The sequence below is a fragment of the Lynx rufus genome, unplaced genomic scaffold (genome assembly GCF_022079265.1).
Source record: "Lynx rufus isolate CCGP_SWC_20201006 ecotype Redwood Valley unplaced genomic scaffold, mLynRuf1.p SCAF_1, whole genome shotgun sequence".
Taxonomy (NCBI): Eukaryota; Metazoa; Chordata; class Mammalia; order Carnivora; family Felidae; genus Lynx; species Lynx rufus.
Genome location: NW_025814823.1, coordinates 24,412,542 through 24,439,995, shown reverse-complemented (window position 1 = coordinate 24,439,995; position 27,454 = coordinate 24,412,542). Strand labels below are relative to the sequence as shown.

At 40.3% G+C, this 27,454-nt stretch overlaps 1 protein-coding gene across 2 annotated transcripts in view; it reads left to right on the top strand.

The window, feature by feature from the left end:
- LRCH1 (leucine rich repeats and calponin homology domain containing 1) overlaps positions 1–27,454 on the top strand; it is a 205,313-nt gene that overhangs the window by 98,845 nt on the left and 79,014 nt on the right. For both annotated transcript variants that reach the window (XM_047079856.1, XM_047079863.1), the window contains exons 2-3: positions 705–849; positions 23,798–23,924. In XM_047079856.1, the coding sequence (XP_046935812.1) occupies positions 705–849; positions 23,798–23,924 (272 nt within the window). The remainder of the gene's footprint in view (positions 1–704; positions 850–23,797; positions 23,925–27,454) is intronic.

Below are 27,454 nucleotides of genomic sequence, written 5' to 3'. Positions count from 1 at the left end.
GTTGTATTTGGTTATGTCTACCATTCCCATACTTAGACCTTACGGACTATTCCATATTTTTATTGTTGAGATGGTAGTATTGTAAACCATGCTGTGTGTTTACACTGCTCTGTAGACCACCATTAGTAAGGTCTTTGGTATCCTTGGCCAAGAGAGCTCAGTTTTATTGCTGGTCATGTGGCAGGCACAGTGCCTGTCCTTAAGAGAGACACCGTTGATTTATCTTGGTCTTACACATTGTGGGTACTCAGTGATGCTAGTGAACGAAATACTTGTTTAGTTGTCTGTGTGTGTGTGTTTGCGGAGGTTATAAAAGACATGTTCCAAGAGACAATACATGTTATGAATACAAAATTGAATTAAATAAACGAAATATTAAATATTCAGGTATATTAAGGGATACAGCTTTCATGCTTCCCTAGGGGAGAATGACTTTGAAATAATTTTCAGTTGAGGCCTTCTATCTGGCCTGCATTTCCAAATTAATATAAAAAGCTAAAACTGTTGCAGCAATATTTTGGCTTTTCCGTATAAATTGGGTAATATGCCAGGAAAAGGAAATCAACCCTGGAGTAACAGAGCTACCAAAAATTTAGATTATGTTTATTTTAAAACATGTTAAGGAAAAAAAGTATTGATAGTTGATAATTGTATTTGATTGTGTTGAAGATTTATTGACAAAACATTCTTTCCTTTTTTCATAGATTTATCTAAAAACAGACTGGTCGAAGTCCCAATGGAATTGTGCCATTTTGTATCACTGGAAATTCTTAATCTGTATCATAATTGCATCAGAGTCATTCCTGAGGCCATCATTAATCTACAGATGCTGACTTACTTAAACTTGAGGTAGGTTGTCTATAAAGATTGTTATCAAATTCACAGAAAAAGAACCCCAAATAATGATGCTTCCATTTCTATCAGGGCTTTTTCTTCTTGGCAATTCCTGATCATCTTTTGAAGTAAATCATACAAGGATTTTTTAAAGAACTACCTTCCATAATAGATTTGTAGTGCCATTCAAACGGTTTTTGGTGCTAGACTTCTCTGAATGTCAATATGACAACATACTAGTGTTTAGTTTTTCTACAGTAATTTATATGGCAGCATTTATACCTTTTATCTCTTTGGTGCTTGGTATATGGTCTTTGGGTATTGGTGTAGTTTTGGGAGGAGGAGGGCTAAAGGAAGCGAAAAAAGAACTTAGAGGTTTTGACCCGTTGGGACCTTGTTGGTCTTTGGGAGTTTTTGTACCTTTGGATTTTCTACTTAGTACTGTCTGAGCCTGTTCCTTTTTGGCCACCTGAGAAAATTCAAGAGCACTGAGCAACTCCAGTAAGATACGAAGTTTGCTGTCTTTGTAACCCCATTCAGTTAGGTCAGCATTTGCTGAGGACAGGCTGGTGGTCTGTGTTGATTGTCTAATTACACACAGCACAGTGTCACATATTAATGCCCCTGAGTAGCTCTGAAGTTAAGAAAATAAGCTACTTTAAGGCCTTGGTTTTAGACCTTGTGCTGTGACTATCAGCTGCTCTGGCTAGGTTTTGGCTCTTTGTCTCCTAATTCCTTGACTCATACTGGACGTCAGGAGGGAGACAGGAGCTGTTATATCAAATCTATCTCTGCAAAAAAAGCAAGGTTCCAAAGTTCAAGCCTGAGCAAAGCCTTCACTCATGTCAGTGGCATTATCTTGGTGTGTAAAGAGCAGCACCTGATTAGCAAGGCTTGTGCTGTGTAACAAACATACCAAACTTTAAAGTGCAAAATTCCCAGTGAACCAGATATAGCATTAACTTGTGATAGATAATAATGTCAATTATTTTTTAGTTTTTTTTTTAAGCTAGCTACTGAGAGTTGGGGTTTTCTCTTGCTTTCTTTGCAGTCAGAGTGGGTTTCTGTTGCATTTCATTATATGTGCATAAAGTCCTACTCATGTTTTTAAGTGGCCTTTACTACTTTTTTGGTAAATGAGATGTAAATTACTATTAGCATAATCTCTAGAGACTCCTGTAGCTTACTTTCAACTTCTCCAGGTTTCTAGTTCATCTGACCATTTTGAGTTTTCTTGAGTGAGACAGTCTAAACTATTTCCCTAACAGCAGAATGTTAATTTCCTTGGAATTGCTGGATGGAGCCAACGTAGTGGTGTCTACAGAGTTTGGTTCACTATTTCCCTGAAACGTCTGCCCTCTGATTCCAATCTGCATGGAGGAAATATCCCAAGAGCATATACAGTTGGTGTGTTCACTTTACTTACCTGTATCTGTCCCGCTGTGGCATTTTCACATCCAGCAGTGCTACATGTAACAAATAAGAAGATTTACCTTTGCATTGTTACACTAAGTCCATATACAATGAGAAACTTTTGGGTATAGATGACATAACTCTTCTGGGATAATATAAACTATAGAATTCTATAAATCTAAAATAATCTAATCTTAACCTTTATGTTTTATTTATTTAAAAACTTTTTTTAATGTTTATTTTTTGAGAGGGAAAGAGAGAGACAGAGTGAGTCGGGGAGGGGCAGAGAGAGAGGGAGACACAGAATCTGAAGCAGGTTCCAGGCTCCAAGCTGTCAGCACAGAACCTGATACGGGGCTTGAACTCACAAACTGCGAGATCATCATGACCTGAGCCAATATTGGATGCTTAACCAACTGAGCCACTCAGGCGCCCCTATGTCAGGTTTTAAAAGCATTAATATAATTGGTTTTGGTATGATGATTTTCATGTCGAGCTTAGTTGAGAGTAGAGTAACATTGTTGTCTTTAGATGATAGAAAGGATGTATTGAAGTGTGGATTTCAGAACCTTTAAGGGCAAGAACAGAGTCATTGAGACTGATGATGCTGAAGAGGAACAATGTGGGTATATTGCAGACAGTTTTGTGGTGAATTGCTAGGTAATAGGAAGAAGAAAGAAAGAAAGGGGTTGTTGAACACCCAACTCTTTAAATGTTTTCTGTCTGCTTAATTTCTCGTTTGCCTCTATCCTTTTCCCCTTTTATATAGATCACTTGTGTTTTGTGTTGTCTTTCTTTGCTCACATCTCTATGCTTTAATACCTATTCTGTAGTGCTGAATCCTGACTCTTTAAAGGAATTGAGAGCTACATATAGAAAATTAAGAAAAAAGTATGTCTCTTACTTTTTAGGTGTTGTATCAGGGTATATGAAAACGTAAGTACATCCTCTAAACTCTTTGAAAGCCAGGTCCTGTGTGTGTGTGTGTGTGTGTGTGTGTGTGTGTGTGTGTATGCTTGTGTATATATATACATATATATATATGTATATATATACATATATATGTAATTATTTTTGATATGTATATGTAATTATTTTTGATACCCTTTTTAAAATTTACTTCACAAGTATAAATGTGTAACATAAAATAACGTAGGGAAAGCTTTAAAGTGACCAGGAAGATGGGCCCTTTGTTCAATTATAGAGCCTTTAATTCCCAATTTATTGGGTTTAGTTGGAATAGGTCTTCTAAGAATTGGACCATTTGCAATTGAGTTATTTTTGTGTTTGATAGTGATTTGAGGTACAATTTTGTATTTGCCTAAAAGATTTATTTGTAACTTGTAAAATAGTAGATGACTGTCACATCTGTTTATTTGCAAATATATAATACATAATATTACTTGCAAATATATAATGATGCCTGGAAAATACCAGTGGCATCTAATGAAATCATGATCTCTTCTAAGATGTTGAGTGGCATCATCCACACAATAGTGTAGTCTGTGTGAGTTCTTCTCGTGCTCAAATTCCTACTCCACTCCTCGCCACCGTCATGCCGCTAACCAGGAAGGCATTTAGAATATTGTGCTTGTGTGGGATCATGATACATGTCCCGTCCACAATATCCAGGATTGGGCACTGTGGCCTTTTCAGTTCCTTTCTACCCCTCATGAAAATCAAGTCAACGAAATAAAATTTATTTCTTTTTGGGTATGGTGAAGGGGCATAGTGGACTCCTGTTGACTTTGGCCTTTGGAAGAGAGGCTGTCAATCTGTGTACTTGAAAAAGAAGCAGGGGACTCAGGAAGCCTCAGACATACTGCGTTGTAGAAGAACTGAGTTGTCTTCGTGCAGTTTTTTTTTTTTTTTTTTCTGTGACAAATGGGGGATTATGCCAAAGGAAGAAGCTTATACTCTAGACAGAAGTGTATCATCAAATCACGACCTCATCACCAGTCTAGAGGTATCGGGGAAATCTGTATCAATTTTAGAAAATTAAAGACCAACTGTAAATTGCTTTTAGGCACACACTTAATGCGGACTCTGTCAGCTGTAGCCTGTTCTGACACAACTTTAGCAAATAGGCACGTTCATCAGACTTTACAAATCAGTACCTGAAACTGCTTTCTCTTCCATAGTGCTTAGGGGTTTTTCCTCTTATTTCTGTGAACTACGAGTAAAGAGCTGTTTAGATAAAATAGTGTAGAGATGTTGCTTTTCAGATTTTCACAGATTGCATGTTTCTATCCTTAAAATTAAACACGGTCTCGCTGTATTTTTAATTTTTTCTCTTTTTTAATAAATCACATATAGAACTCACTAGTGCTGTATGTTTTAAAGTAGGAGAGATGCCATATGAAGCTACTTTGCATTGACGGGAAACATTCAAAATTGATCACACCCTGTGGGATATATTGGGCATTTCAGCAGAGGAAACAGCCATAAATATTTGATGGTGATGGTGGTAAGGATGACAATGGAGCTGATGGTGGTGGTGGTGGTACTCCCCATTGCCTACACAGCTTCTTGGCTGAAGGGATGTCTCAGAGATGTTATCTCTAAGTGTCAATGGCTGCTTAGTGCCAGAAACCCGATTCCTGTCTTAGACTAGAGATGGGTGTAATTAGCACATGCAAGATAAAACTCTTCACTGTGAAATACAGTGAAAAACACTTCAGCGTCTTCCCACATGATAGAAATGTCAGACTCGTGGAAAATACTAATTTATTGCTGTTTATGTAGCCTGTGTTTGAAGTCTCAGGGCTTTTAATCTCTGCGTCTTGGTGTTCACAACAGAAGGTTATGTTAGTTTAGTGTAGGTGCCACTGTGTTTCTTCCTGTTATAAAGTGTCTTAATCCCAGAAATGTGGCCAAGAACAATAAAAACGATCAAGCAAGAGCTGTTCCTATAGAGAACAAACACTTTGAACCTGAGCTACACAGGAAAGCCTTTCAAAGTTTAAACTCTATTTTAAGGTGCTGGAGAGGCTGTTGTTGATTAAACCCATGGAGAAAATGTACCTTAGGAAAATAGAATAACCCGGACTAGCAAAACGCTTGGCAACAGAGGGGTGTTACGAGTCTAAGACTAGGGACTTTAGCTTAAAAGTTTCATCTCAGAGAGGTTCAGGAATAGAAACTGCCAAAAATGGAAGTTCTTTACAGCATTTGATCATATTGCTTCCAGAACTCCTGGTGAGTGGTTTTACTTTCCGAGGGTGAAACACACACATCGGGAGCTGGCTTCTTCATTAGAAGCCCCCCTGTGTCTATCAGTCTATTTAGGAATAGTTTCTGAGGCATTGCCTGTGAAGGAAAGGGCAGGCTCTTGAGCAAAATGTTATCATACCATAAAAGGAATCTGTTTTGGATGCTTTTTCTGAAGCCTGGCATCCTTTTTGGCTGCTAAACAATGTGCAGAAAGAGCCAACTTCCTGATGGCCATATAACCTGTATCCCTACATTCCTTTGGTGGGGTGGGGGGGGGCGGTTTGGGGAGGTCCTTCTGAGAAATAATCTTTAATCCTAAGAATAGCTCACTATCTGAAGGATTTGGAGAAGCATCTTGCGTGCTAAGGTTGCCTTAGCACAGATTTTATATTTTGGTTGTGAACTGAATTAATTTTTTATTCCTAAGAATTTTAATTGTATCCCTGGCCTTGCCACTGACATTTCTGAAGGTCTTGACTGTAAGATAGCATTTATTCTTTCTAGAAACTGAGAAAATTGATGGCGTCTTCCTACATTGAAAAAGGGGAGGAGATTTGTTCAGTTCAAGACAAATGTGTATCCCAAATCCTTTTATGAAGGTCTTACTTTATTTTCAAAGGGAAAATGAGCTATTTTGGAACTGACCTTTGGAAGCTAGGCTGAGTTTTATCAAATGACAGATCAGCAGGAAGACACCAAAACACAGCAAACCATGTTGGAATTTGGAAGCATTATCTTAAAATTTGAAGATATTTTTTGTAGAATGCTAGAGTTGGAAATGGCCACCAGACTCATCAATAGTATGACCAACAGTGTATGGGTTAAGCCTTGTCTTTTCTAGTGTGCCCACTGGGCATTTGTTTTCAAGGCAGAACCTAGAGACAGTGGTCTCTAAAATTTTTAATATATTTATAAATTGTAGCACCTGTAAAATTCTGTACATTGGCATTGGTAGCTGTCAGGCTTTATTAAGGGTGAATGAGTTAATAGTAGGATATTTCTTACCAGATCCCATTCCTTTTAGTACAGTTCATACTTGGCAAGACTTCCAAAGAGGATTTTTCCATTATACATGTCACCTGATAATAGATGTTGTTTTAGATCAGTGTTTGTATTAAACAGGAACAGAGAGACACAAAAGGGACATTATGGCTTTGATGGCTAGAGCGCTGTCAGAATGTGTTGATTTTGTTTTCAGTTCTGCTTCTGATCTTAATAAAATTTGTAAGATCTTTGTGCTGAAGATTTTCCCTCCGAAAATGGGGTAAATACCTACGGCTAATTCATTATTTAGATGTTTTGTATTTAGTAATTCTCAAAGTTTTTTTCTGCAAGTCAAAACGAACAAGGTGCAAATTAATTTATTTTTCTAGCTAGACAGATTAAAAACCCTCTGAAACATTGCCATTTCGTCAAGAATCAGCTTATTCTGTTTCTTCTAAGAATATTGCAGTTTGCAGTGACAAGTACTGTCATCAAGAAGAGGGAAAGAGAAAAAGAGCGTATACACAAGGAGGAGGGTGTGGATTTTTGTTATAGTTTGCCTGACATTTTCACCTTTGTTATCTTGTCTGATGCTAACTATGCCCTTTAGGACAGTTTCATAGTCTTAAAAATAGTTGCTAGAGAATTGTCCAGGAGACCAACATAAATATTGAAATAAAGGAGGACTTTTGTAATTTTACACATTTCTATTGTATCTGTAGTTGGTTTGCCTTTCAAATTCCTAATGCTGTGGATTTGTGTTCCTTTATCCCCCCTTTTTTAGAAGTCTGTCTGTTTTGATTGTGTATTTTTTTGTTGGATCATCTTTTAATTTCAGTGACCAATGTTTTTGGGTTTTTATCTTCTATTTCATTAGTTTCTGATTTTTATCTGTCATATTTCCATCTATTTTCTTGTATGTTTATTTTTTTTCTAATTTCTAGAGTTTAGGGTATGTCATTCATTAATCTCATAGGAGCATTTAAGGTTATGAATTTCCCTATATGTAGCGCTGTAGCTGAGTCCTATAAGTTGTGATGTGTGGTATTTTTTAAATCACTCTTAAAACCTTTCTAATTTTCAATATTACTTCTTTGACCCATGCATTTGCTATAGAGTAGATTCTTCAAGTTACCTTCTATAATTGATTTTTTTTTTAATTTTTTTTCAACGTTTATTCATTTTTGGGACAGAGAGAGACAGAGCATGAACGGGGGAGGGGCAGAGAGAGAGGGAGACACAGAATCGGAAACAGGCTCCAGGCTCTGAGCCATCAGCCCAGAGCCCGACGCGGGGCTCGAACTCGAGGACCGCGAGATCGTGACCTGGCTGAAGTCGGACGCCTAACCGACTGCGCCACCCAGGCGCCCCTATAATTGATTTTTAATGTTACCACACCGTGTTTAGAAAATATTTTGTCTGATGTTGATTCTCTACCTTGGTTGAGATTTGCTTTGTAGCCTGTGTGTAGTTAATTTTGTAAGTATTCTGAAAATATGTATGTCCTCTAAGTGTTGTATGTGGATTCTAGTAAATCCATTAAGTATGCAGCTCATCTTGTCTTTACCCTAACACGTTTTGCCTGTTTAATGTATGTCTGTTACTGAGAGATGCGCTTTAAGCAAAATAGGATGATTGTGGATCTGTTGGTTTTTACCCCTGTAATTCCATCAATTCTTAATAGATGTATTTTAAGACCAAGTTATAGGCCAGGTATTTTGAGCCCAAGTTCCAAAGCATATGTCTTTCTTACAAACTGCAAGTTTTATCATTGTGTAGTGATTCACTTTATCCCTAAAACGCTTTTTTTTTGACTTACAGTCTATTGTATATGAAATTAATCGTTCCGTCTTAGCTTTCTTTTGGTGTCATTTGCTCACATACATGTTTTCACTTCCTCGTTTTCAACCTTTCAACCTTGGTTTAGGTACGTATGTATGTGGATTTATATTTTTCTTCTTACTTTGTATTTTGTCAAGATTATCTTTGCTTCTTTTCCCCCGCCTTTTCCTAGCTTCTATTGAATATTCCAAGTTTTGTTTATTCCAGTTTTTTTCTTTCTCTGGTTTAGAAGTTTGTCATTATATCTTTATACATTTAATTGAAAGGTTACCTATAAATTGCAAAAGCCTAAAGATCTAAAGGTAAAAAATGCCTCTCTCATCCTCCCCAAATTGATAACATTCACAGAAAGCTTTAATGGCAACCACTCCTCTGCAAACGTATATTATTTTTATTCTATATTTTAGGTCCCTCTTGCTTTTTACCTTGATTTGAGTGAAGTGATGCTTATTTGTACTTACCTATATTTTTTACCAGATTCTCTGCTTTTTATCTCACTCTTTTTAGGATGAATCTCTTTGTTTATAGCATGCGTTCTTAAGAAGTTTCTTTAGTGATAATGTTTGTGGTAAATACAGTCTTTTTTCTGAAATGTCTTTTCACCTCATTGTTGAAGGAAGGTTCAGTTCTTGGGATAAAACTTCAGGCTGTATTAGTGTAAAGTTTTAAGTTACAGTTCTTTTCTGTTATATTTCAGAGATGCTGTGTTTTCTGGTCTCTGTTTTGCTATAGAGAAATCCTTCGCTAATCCAAATGATTTAGGCTTGTAGAGAATTTTTATGTTTTTCCTTTTGATTTCTCCCCCTAATTTCTTTTTATCTTTGTTGCTCTCTATTTTTTTCTATGTTATGTATAGCTCTATCTTGATTTACCTAGCTATAAACTTTGTTTTGCTCTCTGAGCCTGAAGATTCATGTATTTCATCATTGTCTTTGTCTTTTTGCATATTGCCCCTTCCTCCATTTTTCTATTATTTCTGCCTACTTTGGGTACTCCCTATTGGTTAACTTAGCTCTTTCATTCTTTCTCACTTCTTAAATTTGGGATAGTTTTCAAATTAAAAAAAGTGTTTAAACATATTGAGAGTGGAAGGACAGTACTACTTTGAAAGCAGGAAAAAACTGTAGTATTGTGGGATCCTTAATGGAAAAGAGTCTCAGTGACTGGAATGTGTAGTGAAAGAACTCTGTATTGTGGCTTCTTAGTGAGATCTGATGCCCTCTCTTACCCTTGTAATAGTATACTTTGGTGGTTGGCTAAAAACGAACTTTGACTTGATACCGAATTTCTATGAGTTAAGTCATTTTATTATAAAATTAGATGAAAACAAGTCTTGAAGCCTTTGCCTCATTAAATTGGAGAGTGCGAGAATTTGACTTCTTTATCTTCAGTCCTTTCCTTGTTGGATTCTGCCTAGTTAGCATCATCCATACCTTCTTCCCTGCTGTCTTAACATGAGGGTCAGATGGAATTAGGGCTTTTTTTTTTTAAATGTAATTTATTGTCAAATTGGCTAACATACAGTGTGTAAAGTGTGCTCTTGGTTTTTGGTGTAGATCCCCATGATTCATCGCTTACATACAACACCCAGTGCTCATCCCAACAAGTACTCTCCTCAATGCCCATCACTCATTTCCCCCCTCTCCCCTACCGCACTCCCATCCATCCTCAGTTCGTTCTCTGTATTTAAGAGTCTCTTATGGTTTGCCTCCCTCTGTCTCTGTTTGTAACTATTTTTCCCCTTCCCCTTCCCCTTCCCCATGGTCTTCTGTTAAGTTTCTTAAGGTCCACATATGAGTGAAAATATATATCTTTCTTTCTCTGACTGACTTATTTCACTCAGCTTAATACCTTCTAGTTCCAACCACGTTGCTACAAATGGCAGGATTTCATTCTTTCTTATCGCCAAGTAGTATTCCATTGTATACATAAACCACATCTTCTTTATCCATTCATCAATTGATGGACATTTAGGCTCCTTCCTTAATTTGGCTATTGTTGAAAGTGCTGCTATAAACATTGGGGTACATGTGCCTCTATGCATCAGCACTCCTGTATCCCTTGGGTAAATTCCTAGTAGTGCTATTGCTGGGTCATAGGATAGTTCTATTTTTAACTTTTTGAGGAACCTCCACACATTTTCCAGAGCAGCTGCACCAGTTTGCATTCCCACCAACAGTGCAAGAAGGTTCCCATTTCTCCGCATCCTTGCCAGCACCTGTAGTTTCCTACAGGTAGTTTCCTACTGTAATTCATTTTAGCCACTCTGACCAGTGTGAGGTGGTGTCTCAGTGTGGCTTTGATTTGTATTTCTCTGATGATGAGTGACGTTGAGCATCTTGTCATGTGTCTGTTGGCCATCTGGATGTCTTCTTTGGAAAAGTGTCTATTCATGTCTTCTGCCCATTTCTTCATTGGATTATCTGTTTTTTGGGTGTTGAGTTTGGTAAGTTCTTTATAGATTTTGGATACTAACCCTTTATCCTTTATGGCATTTGCAAATCTGTCACCCCGTTGATCACCAGCGTTGATTTGGCTGATCTGGCTGGCTAGGCGGGTGTCCCCTTCCTCCCTCACCGCTCCATGTGCATCCCTCCCAAAGCTGCACACTGGATCAAAGAGGACAACCTTCTCCGATAGAGGAGGACCGTTCTTCGGTCAAGGGTATGTGAGTAGCTGCGTTCCCCTGCTAGAACCTCCAAACAAGGAATTAGGGCTTTTTAAAGGTGAGTGGGTTTTGACTGCAGTCTGGAGGTGTGAGGGCCAGTCCAGGGCTTCGCTTTGGTTTCCTTGCTGTTCTTATTTGCTTGTTAGTAACAATGATAGTAACAGGACAAATAAAAAAATTTTTTACAAGAGTTGCTTTTGAGGAAAAAGACAGTCTTGGTTTTCTCAGCTTCCCAATTCAAATCTAAATGCATTGCTTCATTTTCAAAAGTAAAAAAAAAATAGACTGTAGTAGCTGAAAAATTGTAGAATATGATGTAAAAGTATTACCCTACTTCTGAAAAGAATACCTGTGCTGTGAGAGCTCAGGGAGGGGCGATCTTGGTAAAGTAATGCAGCCAAGAATTTCAGCATGCGTAATAATCATAAATAGACTTCTCCAGGGAAGATAAGTTAAGTCAAGAATAAATACATATTCTGTGGTTCTTTATCTGGAAGCATTCAAGGGATGGAATGTTTAGGTGACAGAGTTTATTCTGTGAGACATTGTTTTTTCACCTCCTGCCATTTCTTGGAACACCTTCATACTCTCTGGACCAGATGGACTGTCACGACAGGTGGAATGGGATAATCTCTGTGAACGGTTAAGAAAATAGCCAGAAGATTTGGGTCACTTTCAGAGTTGGATCATGTGGAACTGTTATCTATTAATCTAAGCATACCCACGTTAACCTTATGAAATCAGGCAGTGTTTTTCTGATACCCCTCTTGGCAGCTGGCAAGCCATAGCAGAAAGGAATGTGAAAATAACATAAGAAAATTGACCCCTTTCACTCAGTGATTAATTCATCTGTTCATGAATAGAGAATAATACATCTGGAGGAAACTTACTCGCCAGACTCCATAGGGGGTTGAAAAACAGTTACTTATTTCTAACCTCAGTGATGCCATTGGATCAATTAAGGAATAAATAAAACATTGTTTTCCCAAAGTATATTCTATGGAAAAGTGTTCTGTCGGATATAGGTATACTTAAACAAACAGACAAACAAACAAACAAACAAAAAAGCCCAAAGTCCATGTATTGTGCTAATCTGCACTATATGTCTCCAAGCAACACAGAACTCTTCCCCTCTTTTTTTGTGAGACCTACCGTTTAGCATCTCCCAGAACAGTGCTTTCCAGAACACCAGTTTGTAAACACTAATTTAGAAGAATTTTTATCACCCACTGACTCCTTTAAGAACTGACCTCATGCCTAAAAAAGGACGAGGTTAAAAAGTATGTCCCGGGGCGCCTGGGTGGCGCAGTCGGTTAAGCGTCCGACTTCAGCCAGGTCACGATCTCGCGGTCCGTGAGTTCGAGCCCCGCGTCAGGCTCGGGGCTGATGGCTCAGAGCCTGGAGCCTGTTTCCGATTCTGTGTCTCCCTCTCTCTCTGCCCCTCCCCCTTTCATGCTGTGTCTCTCTCTGTCCCCAAAATAAATAAACATTAAAAAAAAAAAAAAAAAAAAGTATGTCCCTTCATGTTGTTATATTCAGAGCCCAGGTAATCTGTATGGACTCCATGTATTGAAGGAAAAAATGAAATACAAGAAGACAGAAAGGCCCAGGAAACACTAAAGCATAAAGTGTGTTACACAGAGGTGCCATCCAAACTGACCTATCTTCTCATTTAGTACTTAAAAAAAAAAAAAAACTTTACTTTTTTTATTACCTATCAAATAAAATGTGCAATTTCTTTTGAGAAAAAATTACTGCAAAGTACAAATAATATATATGTCATCACCGGTGCTCAAACAATTGTTAATTTTTAAGACATTTGTTCATAAGATGTTTTTTTCTTTTTTCTTTTCCCTAACTCCTTTATAGGATTGGAATTTTTTTGGAGGGGGTGAGAGGATTTTTTCAGAGGTTCTGAGAGCTCTATATTACATAATGAAAAAAAAGAATGACCTTGACCAGAAGTCTGAAGCAACTAAGTCTTTAAATTGTCTGCACTGAAATTTTAACGTTGCAACGCCACATCCCTATAGTTGAAACTAATCACCCGTTAAAGGGTAATGCTTTTAAAAAGGTAAAAATCAGGGGCGCCTGGGTGGCTCAGTCGGTTGAGCCTCCGACTTCGGCTCAGGTCATGATCTCGCGGTCTGTGGGTTTGAGCCCCGTGTCGGGCTCTGTGCTGACAGCTCAGAGCCTGGAGCCTGTTTCGGATTCTGTGTCTCCCTCTCTCTCTGCCCCTCCCCGCTCTGTCTCTCTCTCTGTCAAAAATAAACATTAAAAAAAAGGTAAAAATCATGACTCTCATACAAATATAATATCCATCAAAGATTATATGTATATAATATATAATAGTATATAAATATATATAGTTCATTAATTAATGAAGAAACCAGTAAGATGTTACAACCTGTTTAAAGGAGAACGCAGCACGCACAAACACACGCATGCATTCATGCTAGCGGGCTTACTGAAGTGAATTTATGAATAGTTGTGAGAAGGCAGCAATCAGTTGCAGTTCCACTGCACTCATGACAATTTGTGCTTTAAAAAAAATTTTTTTTAATGTTTATTTATTTTTGAGAGAGACAGAGACAGAGCATGATTGGGGGAGGGGCAGAGAGAGAGGGAGACACAAGACTCTGAAGGAGGCTCCAGGCTCTGAGCTGTAAGTACAAAGCCCGATGCGGGGCTTGAACTTACAGACTGTGAGATCATGACCTGAGCCGAAGTCAGATGCTTAACCAACTGAGCCACCCACGTGCCTCAATTTGTCTGTGTTTCTATGCATGAAAATTACTTGTATTATCAGTTTTCAGTGTTAGAACAAGTTACAGGGTTGTAAAGTAAGTCAAAGACCATGAAAAACGGAGATAACCCGGAAGGGTATACTAGACAAGCCCCGAGCAGTGATTCTGCCCATCTCGAAATCATTTACGATGTGTCCTGGTACACCAAATAATTTCATTTAGATCGTGGCATTTATGAGCAGTTTGAATGGGACTAGAGGTAGAAGAAAAAAATCGGCAGTGGTATTCACTGTGGATTGGGAAACTCTTCGTTGCCTGGGTCCCAAAGATGGTGAGAGGCTGGCTGTGTGCAGGTGGGTGGCGGGACAGGGTTGAAGAGGCAACGTGTGTGCTATGAGGGTAGCACGTTTACTTTTGTTGGCCAGTCATTTTTCGAGTAGGTGATCTTGAGGGAATTGAAGCCAACTGTTAGGAATAGTGGTCCCTCCCCTACCGTCAGTCCCAGCAAGAGACCACTGAGACCGCAGTACCAAGGGGAGAGAACAGCCCAGGATTTTTGGCAGAGGCAACCTTGGGTCATTCGACAGAGGTGCCCAAAGTCGGCAGACACTTGTGTAAAGAGTTATTAGGATGAGCCTGAGACCCTTTCACCCCACTTCATGGGGAGGATCCATAAAGGGAGTCTCACTTTCATTTGCTAAGAGTCACTAACGTCTTGCCTTAAATCTTGAGAAACCCAGTCGGAAATATGTGCCGCTACGGCATTTGAAAACTCCGTGACCCGTCTTCAAGTGGGACGTAGGTGATGTCAGCTCAGCGAGATAGTGTCTAATCTTGTTAAAGGTTAAGTCTCAGGATTCATGGACATTTCATGTTTTCTCAGAGTTTAGGACACGCTCTTGAGCAGAGCAGGCACTCAGTCAGTGTGGAAAAATAATTCGCTTCCAGTCAGCATTTAACACCATGGCACCGTCCTCCCTTGACTTGGTCACAGGCTTTCCTGCTTGCCCCTCTGGGTCTTTCTCTTTCTTCTTTATCCCCCATCTGGATGTTCTTTCTCTTTTTGCACCTTGTCGCTAGAATTCCCCAAAGCTCCGTCTTTGGTCCTTAACGCTTCTCTCTCAGACCCTGGCCTCGGGTGTCTCAAATATAGTCTCCAGCTCCTCGAGTCATTTGGGCATTTGTCTTCATTTTCCCGATTGCCTAAAATTCAGTTCCTCTTAGATGCTTATTGACTCCTCGAAATTCAGTGTCTGCTAAACTAAGCTCACTTTCTTCTTTCCCAAATTAGCATCCTCGTTCCTGTCCATGCTCCTGTTTTTCTCCAGCCCCCCAGCGTGGAATCTCAGAAATTATCTTTGACCCCGCCCTTCAAACTTTTACATAGACATTAATCGTTGAATGACCAGTCTAGCATCTCGTTGCCTCCTGCTTGAAATTTGGGGTCCTCCTCCTACTGTTTTCCTGGCTTCCCTTCACTTTTTATTCCAAAGTAAGTGAAAATAGGCTGGGTTGTATTGGAGGAAGGTCACACATTGATATGAATCCTAACCCACTTGGTTTCAAACCACACAGCACAGAACAACTCACCAGCTAGGCAATTTGAAGCAAGTTTTTTTTTTTTTTTAAGTTTATATATTTATTTTGAGAGAGACAGACACAGCATGAGCAGGGGAGGGGCAGAGAGAGAGAGGGAGAGAGAGAATCCCAAGCAGGTTCCATGCTGCCAGTGCAGAACCCAGTGCGGGGCTCAAACTCACAAACCGTGAGATCGTGACTGAGCCAAAACCAAGAGTCAGATGCTTAACCGAGTGAGCCACCCAGGTGCCCCTGGAGCAAGCGTTTTAAACTCTCTGAACAATATCCGTTTTTGCATCTGAAAGGTCCAGGTTAAATGCTTATGTTACACCACTGTTGTGAATATAAATAAAATATAATTGTCTAAGTGCCTAGCACAGTGCCTTATACATAGTAACTACCCAAGAAATGTTTCTTGAATTGTCAAATCAAGTTTTGCGGTATGCTGTCTCATATGTATTACAATCTGGGTTATGAAAAATAGTGCAAAAGATCTAGTAAAAAGTAAGTGGATTCTCTAGTACGATTAGTAAAGTGGATATGCTACTGATTTGTAACAGTATTAGAGCCTTAAGTGGAACTTTGTTATTATTGGCCGTCAAGTTACATGATAGGAGCTCTCTGACAACTGATTTCCTTGGAAGAATAAGTAGGAAAAAGAGGATGTGCATAGACTTATATTCATGCATTTCCATCTGCATTTAAAAATTCCTAGAAATAGATGGAGAGACATATGTCTTCAGATGATAAACAAAAATGTTCAGGCATTTTAAATTTTATTATGAATATTTTGTATTCATGCAGTGTTCCTGGGTGGAAGTTGATCTGAGCATCCTGTTCTCATTTAAGTCAGTATGGATATCCCTTTCTTTTCAGGTGGGGAAAAAATGTTAAAGTAACATTTGACTTGATGGAATTGCAAGGAGGAGATGGCAGGTGAGGTAGGCCACTTTCTGCATAACAGGAGGCTAGGGGTCCATTCTACCTGGAACACGGCACTAGAAAGTGGGAGAATTATACTTAGTGCCAATACATATGCTTTTTTTAACTTCTAATGTTCATTTTGTTGTGAGAGAGAGAGAGAGAGACTGAGCAGGGGAGAGGCAGAGGGGTGGGGGGTAGAGAGAGAATCTCAATCAGGCTCCACATTCAATGCTGAACCTAACGCCGGGCTCTATCTCACGACCACGAGATCATGACCTGAGCCGAAGTCAAGGTTGGATGCTTAACCAACCGAGCCACCCAGGCGCCCCTTGCTACATCCTTTAAGCCATTTAGGGTGGTTTGCCTATATGCCAGCAACAGTATTTTACGCAGTGGTGTTTTTTCAGGGCATAGGGCTCAGGCTTCTACACTCTTAATACTTACAACCCCAAATCTACATTCTTGCCTCTGAAGGTGTTTGGCAAATTAATATTCTTTGTAGCATCCCTTATGGCATTCTCTTTGAACATGCAGTGTTCCTTGGATTGTGAACATTTAGCTCCATTTTAGGGTGAAGGAAGGGCATGGTAAAATATGAAGGAGGAAATTTAAAGCACTGGTTTTCGGAGCCTTACCCTTTCAGAATTGAAGAGCGCTGAGGAAAAAGGAGAGGAAATAACTGAGAAGGGACGAGTTATTGATGATTACACTTTGAAATCTAATTATAGACATCAGGAGTGGTAGTTGCGGGCCATTGAGAGTATAAAAAAAAAGGTGGAGTATTTTAAGCAAGGCTTTATTTATACTCAGGAGGAGACTGATAGGCTGTCACTGTGAGAAACAGGTTCAGTCGCAGTGGCCAAATATGGTACAGGGACGCACAGTGGCAATGCACCGCGAGTGGTGCAGCAGCAATCGGCCTGTAGACACTCACTTTTTGCTTCTTGCGTTTCTGTGAGGTCTCCTCTCGGAAGCTGACCCTTTTCCCTTCTCCAAACACGGCCCTCGTGGGCGGAATTTGAGACGGGACGGGTTTGGAGTTCAACAGCTGGTTCATGATTCAGGGACGTGATGATTCTGCGTTTCTGGTCTTGCAACATGTTAAGTCTTTGAGTGATAGCCATCCTCAAGTGGTAGACAGCGTAACTGCTTTCCAAATTCGATTTCAGCGTGGGCGCCCAGATTTTGTGCACGCACGTAATCTCAATCAAATTACTGCTTTAACAATTTCACGTAAAATATTACTAGAAGCGTATGTATGTAATTTGTATTTATAAAGTGAAAGCCAGCCGAAATATCCCAGGCAACCTGAAGCAAGGCTCTGGTTGTTGGGGTCAAGGTCTCAGGCATACAGTGATGGGGGGGTGGGGGGAGGGAGTGCAGGGGGAGGGGCTGGCGAGGAAGAGGAAGTCCTCTGTCATTAGGGGAAAGGAGGGTGAGACATTTTGCTATGGTGGGTTTTTCAGAATGGAGCCAGCAGGAAAAAAGGAAATGGTTCTCTATAGATATTGTTCACTGAAGTGTGTCTATAAAGACAATTAACAGCCAAGTGTCGTATGCAAACTAGAAAAAAAAATCATAAAAACACTACTCTGCCTTGAATGAAAGGCAAACAGGGTATGCAAAAAAACCAAAAGAACCCCACAACCCATAAAAACAAAATTTGGTGAGGTGAGGTATCCTGTGAGAAAGGAAACTTGCTTGGTTGGCTAAAGTAAAATATTTAAAATATCTGCCATTCACAGTAGGTCGCACACCAAGCCCAGGTCGACTATTCAGACAGTAACAGCCACGGCTGCATCGTTGTTTTCTCCTCTCCCTGGCTGAGACTCCTGTAGGGTGAGCCCAGGGATGTCCGCACCACGAAACCTGCCCTCCTTTCTCTGTGCTCTGTTGCTCTGTGCTGTAACAGCAATAATGATGTGAGATCAGCAACCATCACAAACCTATGAAGAAAGTGTCACAGCATGCATCTAAACAGCCACAGAGAAAGTCATTCATGTGATTGTATGTTCTAGTCCAGGGTTTCCAGACCGGTAATGGTTACTTGGTTGTGTTTCAGCCTGAAATTGTACAGCCCGGGCCTGGTTCTTCCGAGCATGCCTCGGAGGGACCATCTTTGTGTTTAATTGGCATATGTTTTCAATGAGTGGAACACGTAACCGTATTTTAGAAGTGGCGGCAATTTTAGCAGTTAGGAAATAAAATAAATAACTGAAACCAAACTAAGTGCACATACCTTCTTTTTGGCCCCCTACCCACTGGTTTGCTACATGAGTGTTCGGGTATGGTTTAATCTTTCTGTAGAGAGTTAATGTTGGGCTGAGCACTTTTTCATCCAGAGTCTCATGTCTCATGTTAGATAGGTATTATTATTTATGTTTTATAGACGGCAAAACCCAGAGGGGTTAAATGTTCTACCTAAACTAAACGTTTGTGACACACATGAGATTTGAACCCAAGCTTTCTAATTCCACAGTTGGTGACCTCTTCCCTAGTTAACTGGGTGAATATGTTATAAAAATCTTTCTATAAATTATTTCCTACTAAGTGAGTTCTAGCTCAATTATTAAGTGAACCCATATACTGAAAAGAGTTGTATTCCAGTAGAATAAAAAAATATATATGGTCCCCTGATCCTAAAATCACATGTCAGAATATAGTTATTTTTATTATTGCATACTTTAGGGAAAATAACTTTCTGATAAACTGATAATAAATAATGTTAAATACCACCATTAAGTCTGAAGTCATGGATATTAATAAGTGCCATGGTCAAAACACATTAAAATAAGGCTCTCTAAAAGTAAAACCATACGGTAGTGCTTTGGTTTGCAAATTCCTTAGTTCAGGAATTATGTCGAGTGAGGGATCGTGGTCCTTGAAGCCAAGAGAAGTTTATCCTGTAAACTAAAGCTGTCAAAAGTATTCAGATTATGTTGAGCTGCCTTGTTTCATCCTGACATGAGGAAATAGGCCAATAAATCTAGTAGGGAGTCGTTCGACAGAGAAAGATGGAAGAGGAAGCATTAGCGATAAAAGCCTACGGTCTCCCCGCCCCTCCTCCCCCCTCCCTGTGCCATCCTCCACCCAGACTGGGCAGGGAGAGTGACTGGAGATGCTGGGTGGGAAGGCTCATCCCGCCACCACCAAATCTGTAATTTCTACTTCTGAATGAGTGGCCCTTTTCCCCCCGCTAATTTGATCTTCTGTAATGAGCCAGTTAAAAAAAATTGTTTTTTTTTTTTTTAAATTCTGCTTTCAGATGGAGCCTACAGGGTAGATTTGAAAATCAGTGTTGGCCGTTACCTTATCAGACGCTGTATGGCCTTATTTTAAACATCGTTTCTGCAAAAGGCCTGTTTTTAGCACAGAGGCCTCCAGGAGACAAGTGGGGGGCAGGATAGCGGTTTGCAGCCTGAGGCACTTACTTGCTTGAGAAAAATTGCTGCCAGATGAGTGGTTTCAAAAAAAAAAAAAAAATACAAAAAACAAAAAAGTCAGGCAGCCGATGTGGTCTTTAGTGGGCAGAGGATTAAAGGAAAGATAATTTCTCCTGTCCTTTATAAATATTTGCTGGACAGCTAATGGGTTTTTGTGTGCACATGTATTTCCTTTATCTCTTGGGGAAATTACAAGGAATAGAGGGGCATCCAGTGGTAACATACGTGCACTAGAGCTTGAGAGAATAGATCAACAAAATACAAGAAAGATGTGCCCAGGTCTGTGGCATGCTTATTGTGACCAAAGTTCTGGCACCTGGATTTTTCTACAGGTGACTACATACAGTATATGTGGGACATAAATAAACAGACGATTCCATCAGCAACCTTTAGTATAAAAGGCTTGTATCCCGTCAAAGAAATCATACTTATTTTTTAACAAATAAGTATTAAATAAATTGTATTATTAAATATTAAAATAGATTTTAATAAAATATTAAATAAATTTTAATACTTAAAATTAATGCTAACATGTAAATTTAAAATGCTTAAGTGTTATTTTATTTTAAATTTTCTTTTTTTTTTCAACGTTTATTTATTTTTGGGACAGAGAGAGACAGAGCATGAACGGGGGAGGGGCAGAGAGAGAGGGAGACACAGAATTGGAAACAGCTCCAGGCTCTGAGCCATCAGCCCAGAGCCTGACGCGGGGCTCGAACTCACGGACCGCGAGATCGTGACCTGGCTGAAGTCGGACGCTTAACCGACTGCGCCACCCAGGCGCCCCATGTGTTATTTTATTTTAAATGAGTATCCATCCAACTGAGGGTCGATGGGGGTCGGGGGGGGGAGGGGGAAAGCGGGTGAGGGGCATTGAGGAGGGAACCTGTCTGGATGAGCCCTGGGTGTTGTATGGAAACCAGTTTGACAATAAATTTCATATTAAATAAATAAATAAAAAGTAAACAAAACTACAACACTTAAAAAGAAAATAAGTGAGTATCCATCCTAGAAATCCCATGAAAATAATCCCACGTACTCTCAGATATTCATGCTTCTGAATGAGCAGAACGTTCACTGCATTGCTTTTTTTTTTTTAAGTTTATTCATTTATTTAGAGGGAGAGAGTATGTGTGTGTTAGCGCAGGAGGAGCAGAGAGAGAGAGAGAGAGAGAGAGAGAGAGAGAAGGAGGGAAAGAGAGAATCTCAAGCAGGCTCTGTGCTGTCAGTGTGGAGCCCAACTTGGGGCTCGATCTCACAAATCATGAGATCATGACCTGAGCCGAAATCAAGAGTCAGATTGTCACCCTACTGAGCCACCCAGCCACCCCTGCATTGCTTAGTGGTATTATCAGTAGCTCTTTCGGTTCAGTGTCTGTCAATGTGACAAGATACCTGTGTCAAGGTGAGACTGGGAATAGTTTAACTCTGAGTTTCCAAGCAAAGAAACATGGGAAGAATCTTGAACTGTAAGTGTTAATTTGTGAAAATAAGCATGCAGAAGTTTTTCAAAACACTAATCTTTGTTTCCTTAGCTTCTCTTCAAAAGGAAGTTTAAATGTCTCCAAAATAAAAAAAAAGCCTTATTAACATTTTTTTTTTTTTTACTAATCCTCACTTTATGAAATTATATGTTAATAAGTATTTTACAACCACAGGGGCGCGTGGGTGGCTCAGTTGGTTAAGTGTCAGACTATTGATTTCTGCTCAGGTCACAATGTCACGGTTCCTGGGATCGAGCCCTACTTTGGGCTCCATGTTGACAGCGAAGAGCCTGCTTGGGATTCTCTCTCTCCCTCTCTTGCTGCCCCCTCCCCTGCTCGCATGTGTGCATACTGTCTCTCTCAAAAATAAATAAATAAAACTTAAAAAAAAAAAAAGTAAGTGTTTTATAACCACAAGTTACATTCCAGACTATTTATGTGCCACCTTTTAATAAACTTAGTTCTCTTCCCGGAGATAGTGTCTAAGGAGGTTTTGGGTTTTTTTTTGTTTTTTTTTGTTTTTAATTTTTTTTTTTTTCAACGTTTATTTATTTTTGGGACAGAGAGAGACAGAGCATGAACGGGGGAGGGGCAGAGAGAGAGGGAGACACAGAATCGGAAACAGGCTCCAGGCTCTGAGCCATCAGCCCAGAGCCTGACGCGGGGCTCGAACTCACGGACCGCGAGATCGTGACCTGGCTGAAGTCGGACGCTTAACCGACTGCGCCACCCAGGCGCCCCTTGTTTTTAATTTTTTTGGAGCTTGAAGAAAGCTGTCTCCCATCAGAGCACCAGGAGGTCCCCCTCAACCAGCCGGAATAGCCCCTCTGGGCTCCTGTGGGTGGATGTCAGAAACTGGCAGCCTAAATAACCCCCTTTCACTGCCCTCAGAGATCAGGAGACAGTGCCAGGGTGGGCCCATCACCCTATTTTCCTCTGTCACTCTAACCAGGGGGAGGTGAACAGCCAGCTGGTCCTTCCAATGCCAGGGACCTCCCCCCACCTGCCCCCTGTAGGGTTTCGATCTTCTCCCTCCCTCTGCTGGACCCTCTTAGAGAAACCTCTCTCCTTCTGCTCCTTTCTGGAAATAGCTTTCTTTGTAAATCTGGGCAATGGAGGGAAGATTGGCTGTGTCTTTTCTTGATAAAGCTTATTACCCAGGCCTTGGGTACCTGGAAGAGAAGAAACGTCAGGACATTTACAGGGGATCATCCACATGAGAAAGGTTCTTTCCAGAGCACACCATGTGTTTTCTTCTCAGCCCATCAGCTAGAGATGCCCTTTGTTTAGCCGGATTCGCACCTTGTCATATGGGGGAGTAGGGGAGGAAAACCTTTAAAATATAATACATACAGAAAAGTGCACAGCTCATAAGGACACATCTCAGTGAATGTTCAAAAAACAGAAGCACTCATGCAACCAGTAGCCAGATGAAGTTTATCTTTTTATAGTGATATCTGTTTCTTAATTATAAATGCACTTTGTAGGAATTTTGGAAAACTCGGCAAAGTATAAGAAAGAGAAATGTAAAGAACACTCCTTGTACCTAATCTCCGACCCCCATGACTACCGATAGCATCTTGGTGTGTTTTCAGTGCATCTGTCCCTCCCCCTCACACACACAGATTTATGTGTGTCCACACGTGCACACAATACCACCGCCTCGGACACTTCATGCATGTGTGCACGTATGCACAGAAGAAGTTCTACGTAGTTGCAATAGCAAGACAAACGTGTTTTTAGATATTTCACTGCCTGGTCATTGTCTCTGTCAGCAGAGTGGTGGGGAAAGAAAGGCAGGGAAACTGAATACCATCCCTCTCCTTCCCTGATGGCAGGAAAAGGGCTTTTTGTGGGAGAAGAGGTTGAAATAAATGGCTGACACACATAAAGATGGTTCACAGATTTCATTTATCCATTATTTTCCCATTTCCCAGCAAGCTGAGCATTGATAACAGGAAGTTCAGATACTTCTGGGTAGAGAACCTCTTCATGCAAAGCAGAGATGAGAGTTGTACCCAGATTTTTCTGGGTACCCTGTGAAATTGAACCCCTCAGGGTTCCAGATTCACTTTTGCCAGAAGGCCAACATTACTTTTTTTTTCCTTTTAATTAGCTCCCTTGCAGATGCCCAAATAGACATTAAGCGTAGTGACTCTTGTGTTAGCAAAAGGAAGCAGAGTCAAAACGTTGGAAATCAGGCTGGTGGTCTTTTGTAAGTTGCCGCAAAACGATCTTCTCCATCACTGTAACATGGACGGGAGGATGCCTTTGTGGTGCTCGTTTCTCGCTGAGTTTCCTGCTACATTGTCAGAAAGAGAAGAGTTGGCACCCGCTTCCCGTTGTTATTGGTGACGCAGGGCGCGATGCCCATCTGCCTCCTGGCTGGCCAAGGACTCCGCTTCTGCAGGGGGCTTGATGGGGTTCCTCGTGCCGGGAAACGTTGTTTCCCGCAGAACTGCCTATGCCTTTCTTTCCTAGAAATAGATTTTATTGTCTTTTGTACTTGGGACTTGAGGGATTACGCATACGGAAACTTCATTGGACCTTTTGTATTTGTCAGATGTCTTCTCCAATCACTCCTTTCTTCTCGCTTATTCACAAACATAATCGGAAACGGTATGACGTGGCTTGTGTGTTTACGGTGTTCTTGTATTGTCTTTGCAGTCGAAATCAGCTGTCTGCCCTGCCTGCCTGCCTGTGTGGTCTGCCTCTCAAAGTCTTAATCGCAAGTAACAACAAACTTGGATCGCTGCCAGAAGAGATAGGTCAGCTCAAACAGTTAATGGAGTTGGTATGTTACTGATTTTTAAGATGCTCTTTTTATTTGTTGACTAATCATAATCTATCAAGGTAGTCAGGAAGACTCTTGTAAAGTTGGACGTAGGTTGTTGGATGGCTGTATGTGATCAAGACATTAAGTGGGGAGAGGAATGATCTTGGCTTGGCTGTGGCAGACACAGTTCCTGAAATTTACAGGTTTCCTGAAGTTTACACTTCCTGAAGTCCACGGGATTTACAGGTCCTGAAGTTTACAGGTTATCATGTGGTAGTTACATCATTTTTTTCCAGATCGCATATAAATTTGTGATAAATTATGGATACACTGGCAAAATAATGTACAAATAAGTTAGTAGGGCCAACTTTCCATGAATGTAAGTAATTTAGAAAGAACAGAGTGCTTTGATTCTGTATGGGTTTTAGTAACCATTGCCCCAAAGTGATGTCACTCTAAAATATGACCATATCCTCAGAGACAAAAAAGTGTAACATATGTTTTAGATGGGTAGAGATGGGTTGTAAGTGTGCATCTGAGGCCAAGACACACTGTTCTATTTCAGGTCTTTCACTACTAAACGAATCACTTACCTTGTTTCTAAAATGGGAAAGAATGAATCCCATCCAGGTAAGATGGGTGAATGAAGAGACAAGAATAAGCAATCAGGCTGAAATACAATGGTCAGAATGTCTCCTTCAAGCAGGCATTATTCCATACTGACCTTGTGTCAAGCACAGCTGCTGTGATTACAACCATGGAAAGGACACAGTCCCTTCCTTCAAGTAGATTCCAGTCTAGAACATTGATGGCCAGTACCTTTTCTATTGGGTGCCAACTCCATTTAATTTCTTGAGGCCACGTGGACCACCATGGTGATGACTTAGGAGGCTCAGATAGAGAGTGCTGTCATCCCTTCATCACGTCTGCAGTGGGAGTTGGTTAGGAACGTGACAGGTTAGGAAAGTGACCTATGTATCAGCTTTAATTTTAGTATAGGAGTGAGTTACTGCTGTATAAAGGCATTGAAAGGTAAAGAAAGAGTGTCTTTTTCAGGACTCATGTGATATTAGTATCTGAAACCTATTCCAAGGCAAGGGCAAACGAAAGTAAAAATAAACTATTGAGTCTACACCAAAATGGAAAACTTTTGCACGGCAAAGGAAACTACCAACAAAAGAGAAAGGCAACCTAGTGAATGGGAGAATATATTTGCAAATGATTTATTCAATAAGGAGGTAATATCCAAAGTATATAAAGAACTTATGCAAGTCAACACCAAAAAAGAAAAATCTGAATTAAAAATGGGCAGAGGACCCAAATAGACATTCTTCCAAAGAAGACATACAGATGATGGCCAACAGACACATGAAAAGATGCTTAGTATCACTGATCATCAGGGAAATGCAAATCAGAACCACAATAAGAAAACACTTCATACAAGTCAGAATGGCTAGTAATTAGAAAGGCAAACAATAACAAGTGTTGGCAAGGATGGGGAGAAAGGGAAACCTTCACACACTGTTGGTGGGAATGTAAACTCATGCAGCCACCATGGAAAACAGTGTGGAGATTCCCCAAAAAATTAAAACTAGAATTACCGTATGATCCAGTAATTCCCCAAAGGACACAAACACTGATTGGAAAAGATACATGCATCCCTGTGTTCATTGCAGCATTATTTACAACAGCCAAGATATGGAGGAAACCCAAGCGTCCATCGACAGATAAGTGAATAAAGAAGTGGTGTGTGTGTGTGTGTGTGTGTGTGTGTGTATGTATACATACATACATACATACATATGTATATATGTATATGTGTGTGTATATATGTATACATATATATGTACATATATACATACACACACACACACACAATGAAATATTATTTAGCCATAAGAAATGAATGAAATCTTGTCTTTTGAGACAATATAGATAGACCTAGAGGGTATGAAATAAGTCAGACAGAGGAAGATAAATACCATACGGTTTCACTTCTATTTGGAATAAAAACATATTGAGGGGTGCCTGCATGGTCAGTCAGTTAAGCATTGGACTCTTAATTTCAGCTCAGGTTGTGATCTCATCTCTTTCTCAAATCAAATAAATAAATAAAATAATTAATTAAATTTCAAGTTTTTAAAAAATAAAAAAAAAAATCAGAAATAGACTCGTAAATACAGAGAATAAACTGGCAATTGGCAGAGGGGAGGGGGCCAGGAGGATGTATGGAATCGATGACTGGGATTAAGTGCAAACTCTCAGAAAATAAGTCACAGAGATGAAAAGCACAGTACAGGGAATAAATACCGTACAATATGATACTGTAATAACATTGTATAGTGTCAGATGGTGACCAGACTTAACCTTGGTGAGCACTGGGCAATGAATAGAATTGTTCAATGACTATGTTGTGCACCTGAAAGTAATACAACATTGTATATCAACTATACCTAAATAATCATTTTTTTTAACTTTGTATTATTTTTTATTTATTTTTTAAGTGTTTCACATGAGTAGGGAGGAACAGAGAGAGAGGCAGAGAGAGAATCCCAACTCAGGGTGCAGAGCCCAACACAAGGGCTTGATCTCACAACCACGAGATCATGACCTGAGCCAACGTCAAAAGTCAGACACTTAACCGACTGAGCCACCCAGGTGCCTCAATAATGTATATTTTTAAAAGATGCAGGGGTATTCCTACCACTCAGCACCTGGACATTTGATCAGGGATCATTAATGTCTAGAACAAGACACTGGAAAGTTGTCTGGAGCCATGGAAGTGGTTTGTTTTCTCACTTAGCTCTCTGTACTTCTCCATGCAGTGGAGATGTCTCGCCCACAGATCCCAAGTTTAAATGTCCTCCGACTTAAGCACTAGCTAGTCTGTCTCAGCCCTGATGTCTAAATGAGAAAGGCAAGATGTGGGTCGGATGTCCTCTCCTGACTGAGTCCGTGATGCACAAGGCACATAGTCGCATGACCCAGACACACAGCTGCTTTCCTGCCAACAAGGGGGCAGTTCTGAAAGAAGATGGATATTAATTTGGGTAGGCACACCCACCCCCAAGTTTGCTATTACAAGAAATATGTGCATGTGGTTAGGGAGTGATTGATTCAGCCTTGGAGTTGGGAAGGATTTGTAAGGGAAGAGACCTTTGAGAGGCCCCTTGCAGAAGTCTATGTGGGATTTTCTAAACGGAAGAAGGAAGACAGGCACAGAGGAAGCATTTAAGAGAGAAGGGACGGCTTGAGCAAAGGCAAGACAGCCCAGGAGGAGGTGGCTTGCTTGGAGCGTGGGAAGCAGTTTAATCCGGCTGAGGCTACGTAGAATGACACTGGGTGCTCCATTTTCACGGCCACTGCCTTAGAGTTAGAGTTAGGCCACCTTCAGCTCCTCCACGGGGCATTCAAGACCCGTCATTCATCTCCTGTCCCTGGCCCCTTTAGTTCCAGCCATCTGGGAGTGTTCCGTGTTCACTTCCACTTCTAGTCTTTGACACACATCACTGTCTCTGTGGGGACAGTTTCTTCCTTCTCGTCTTCTC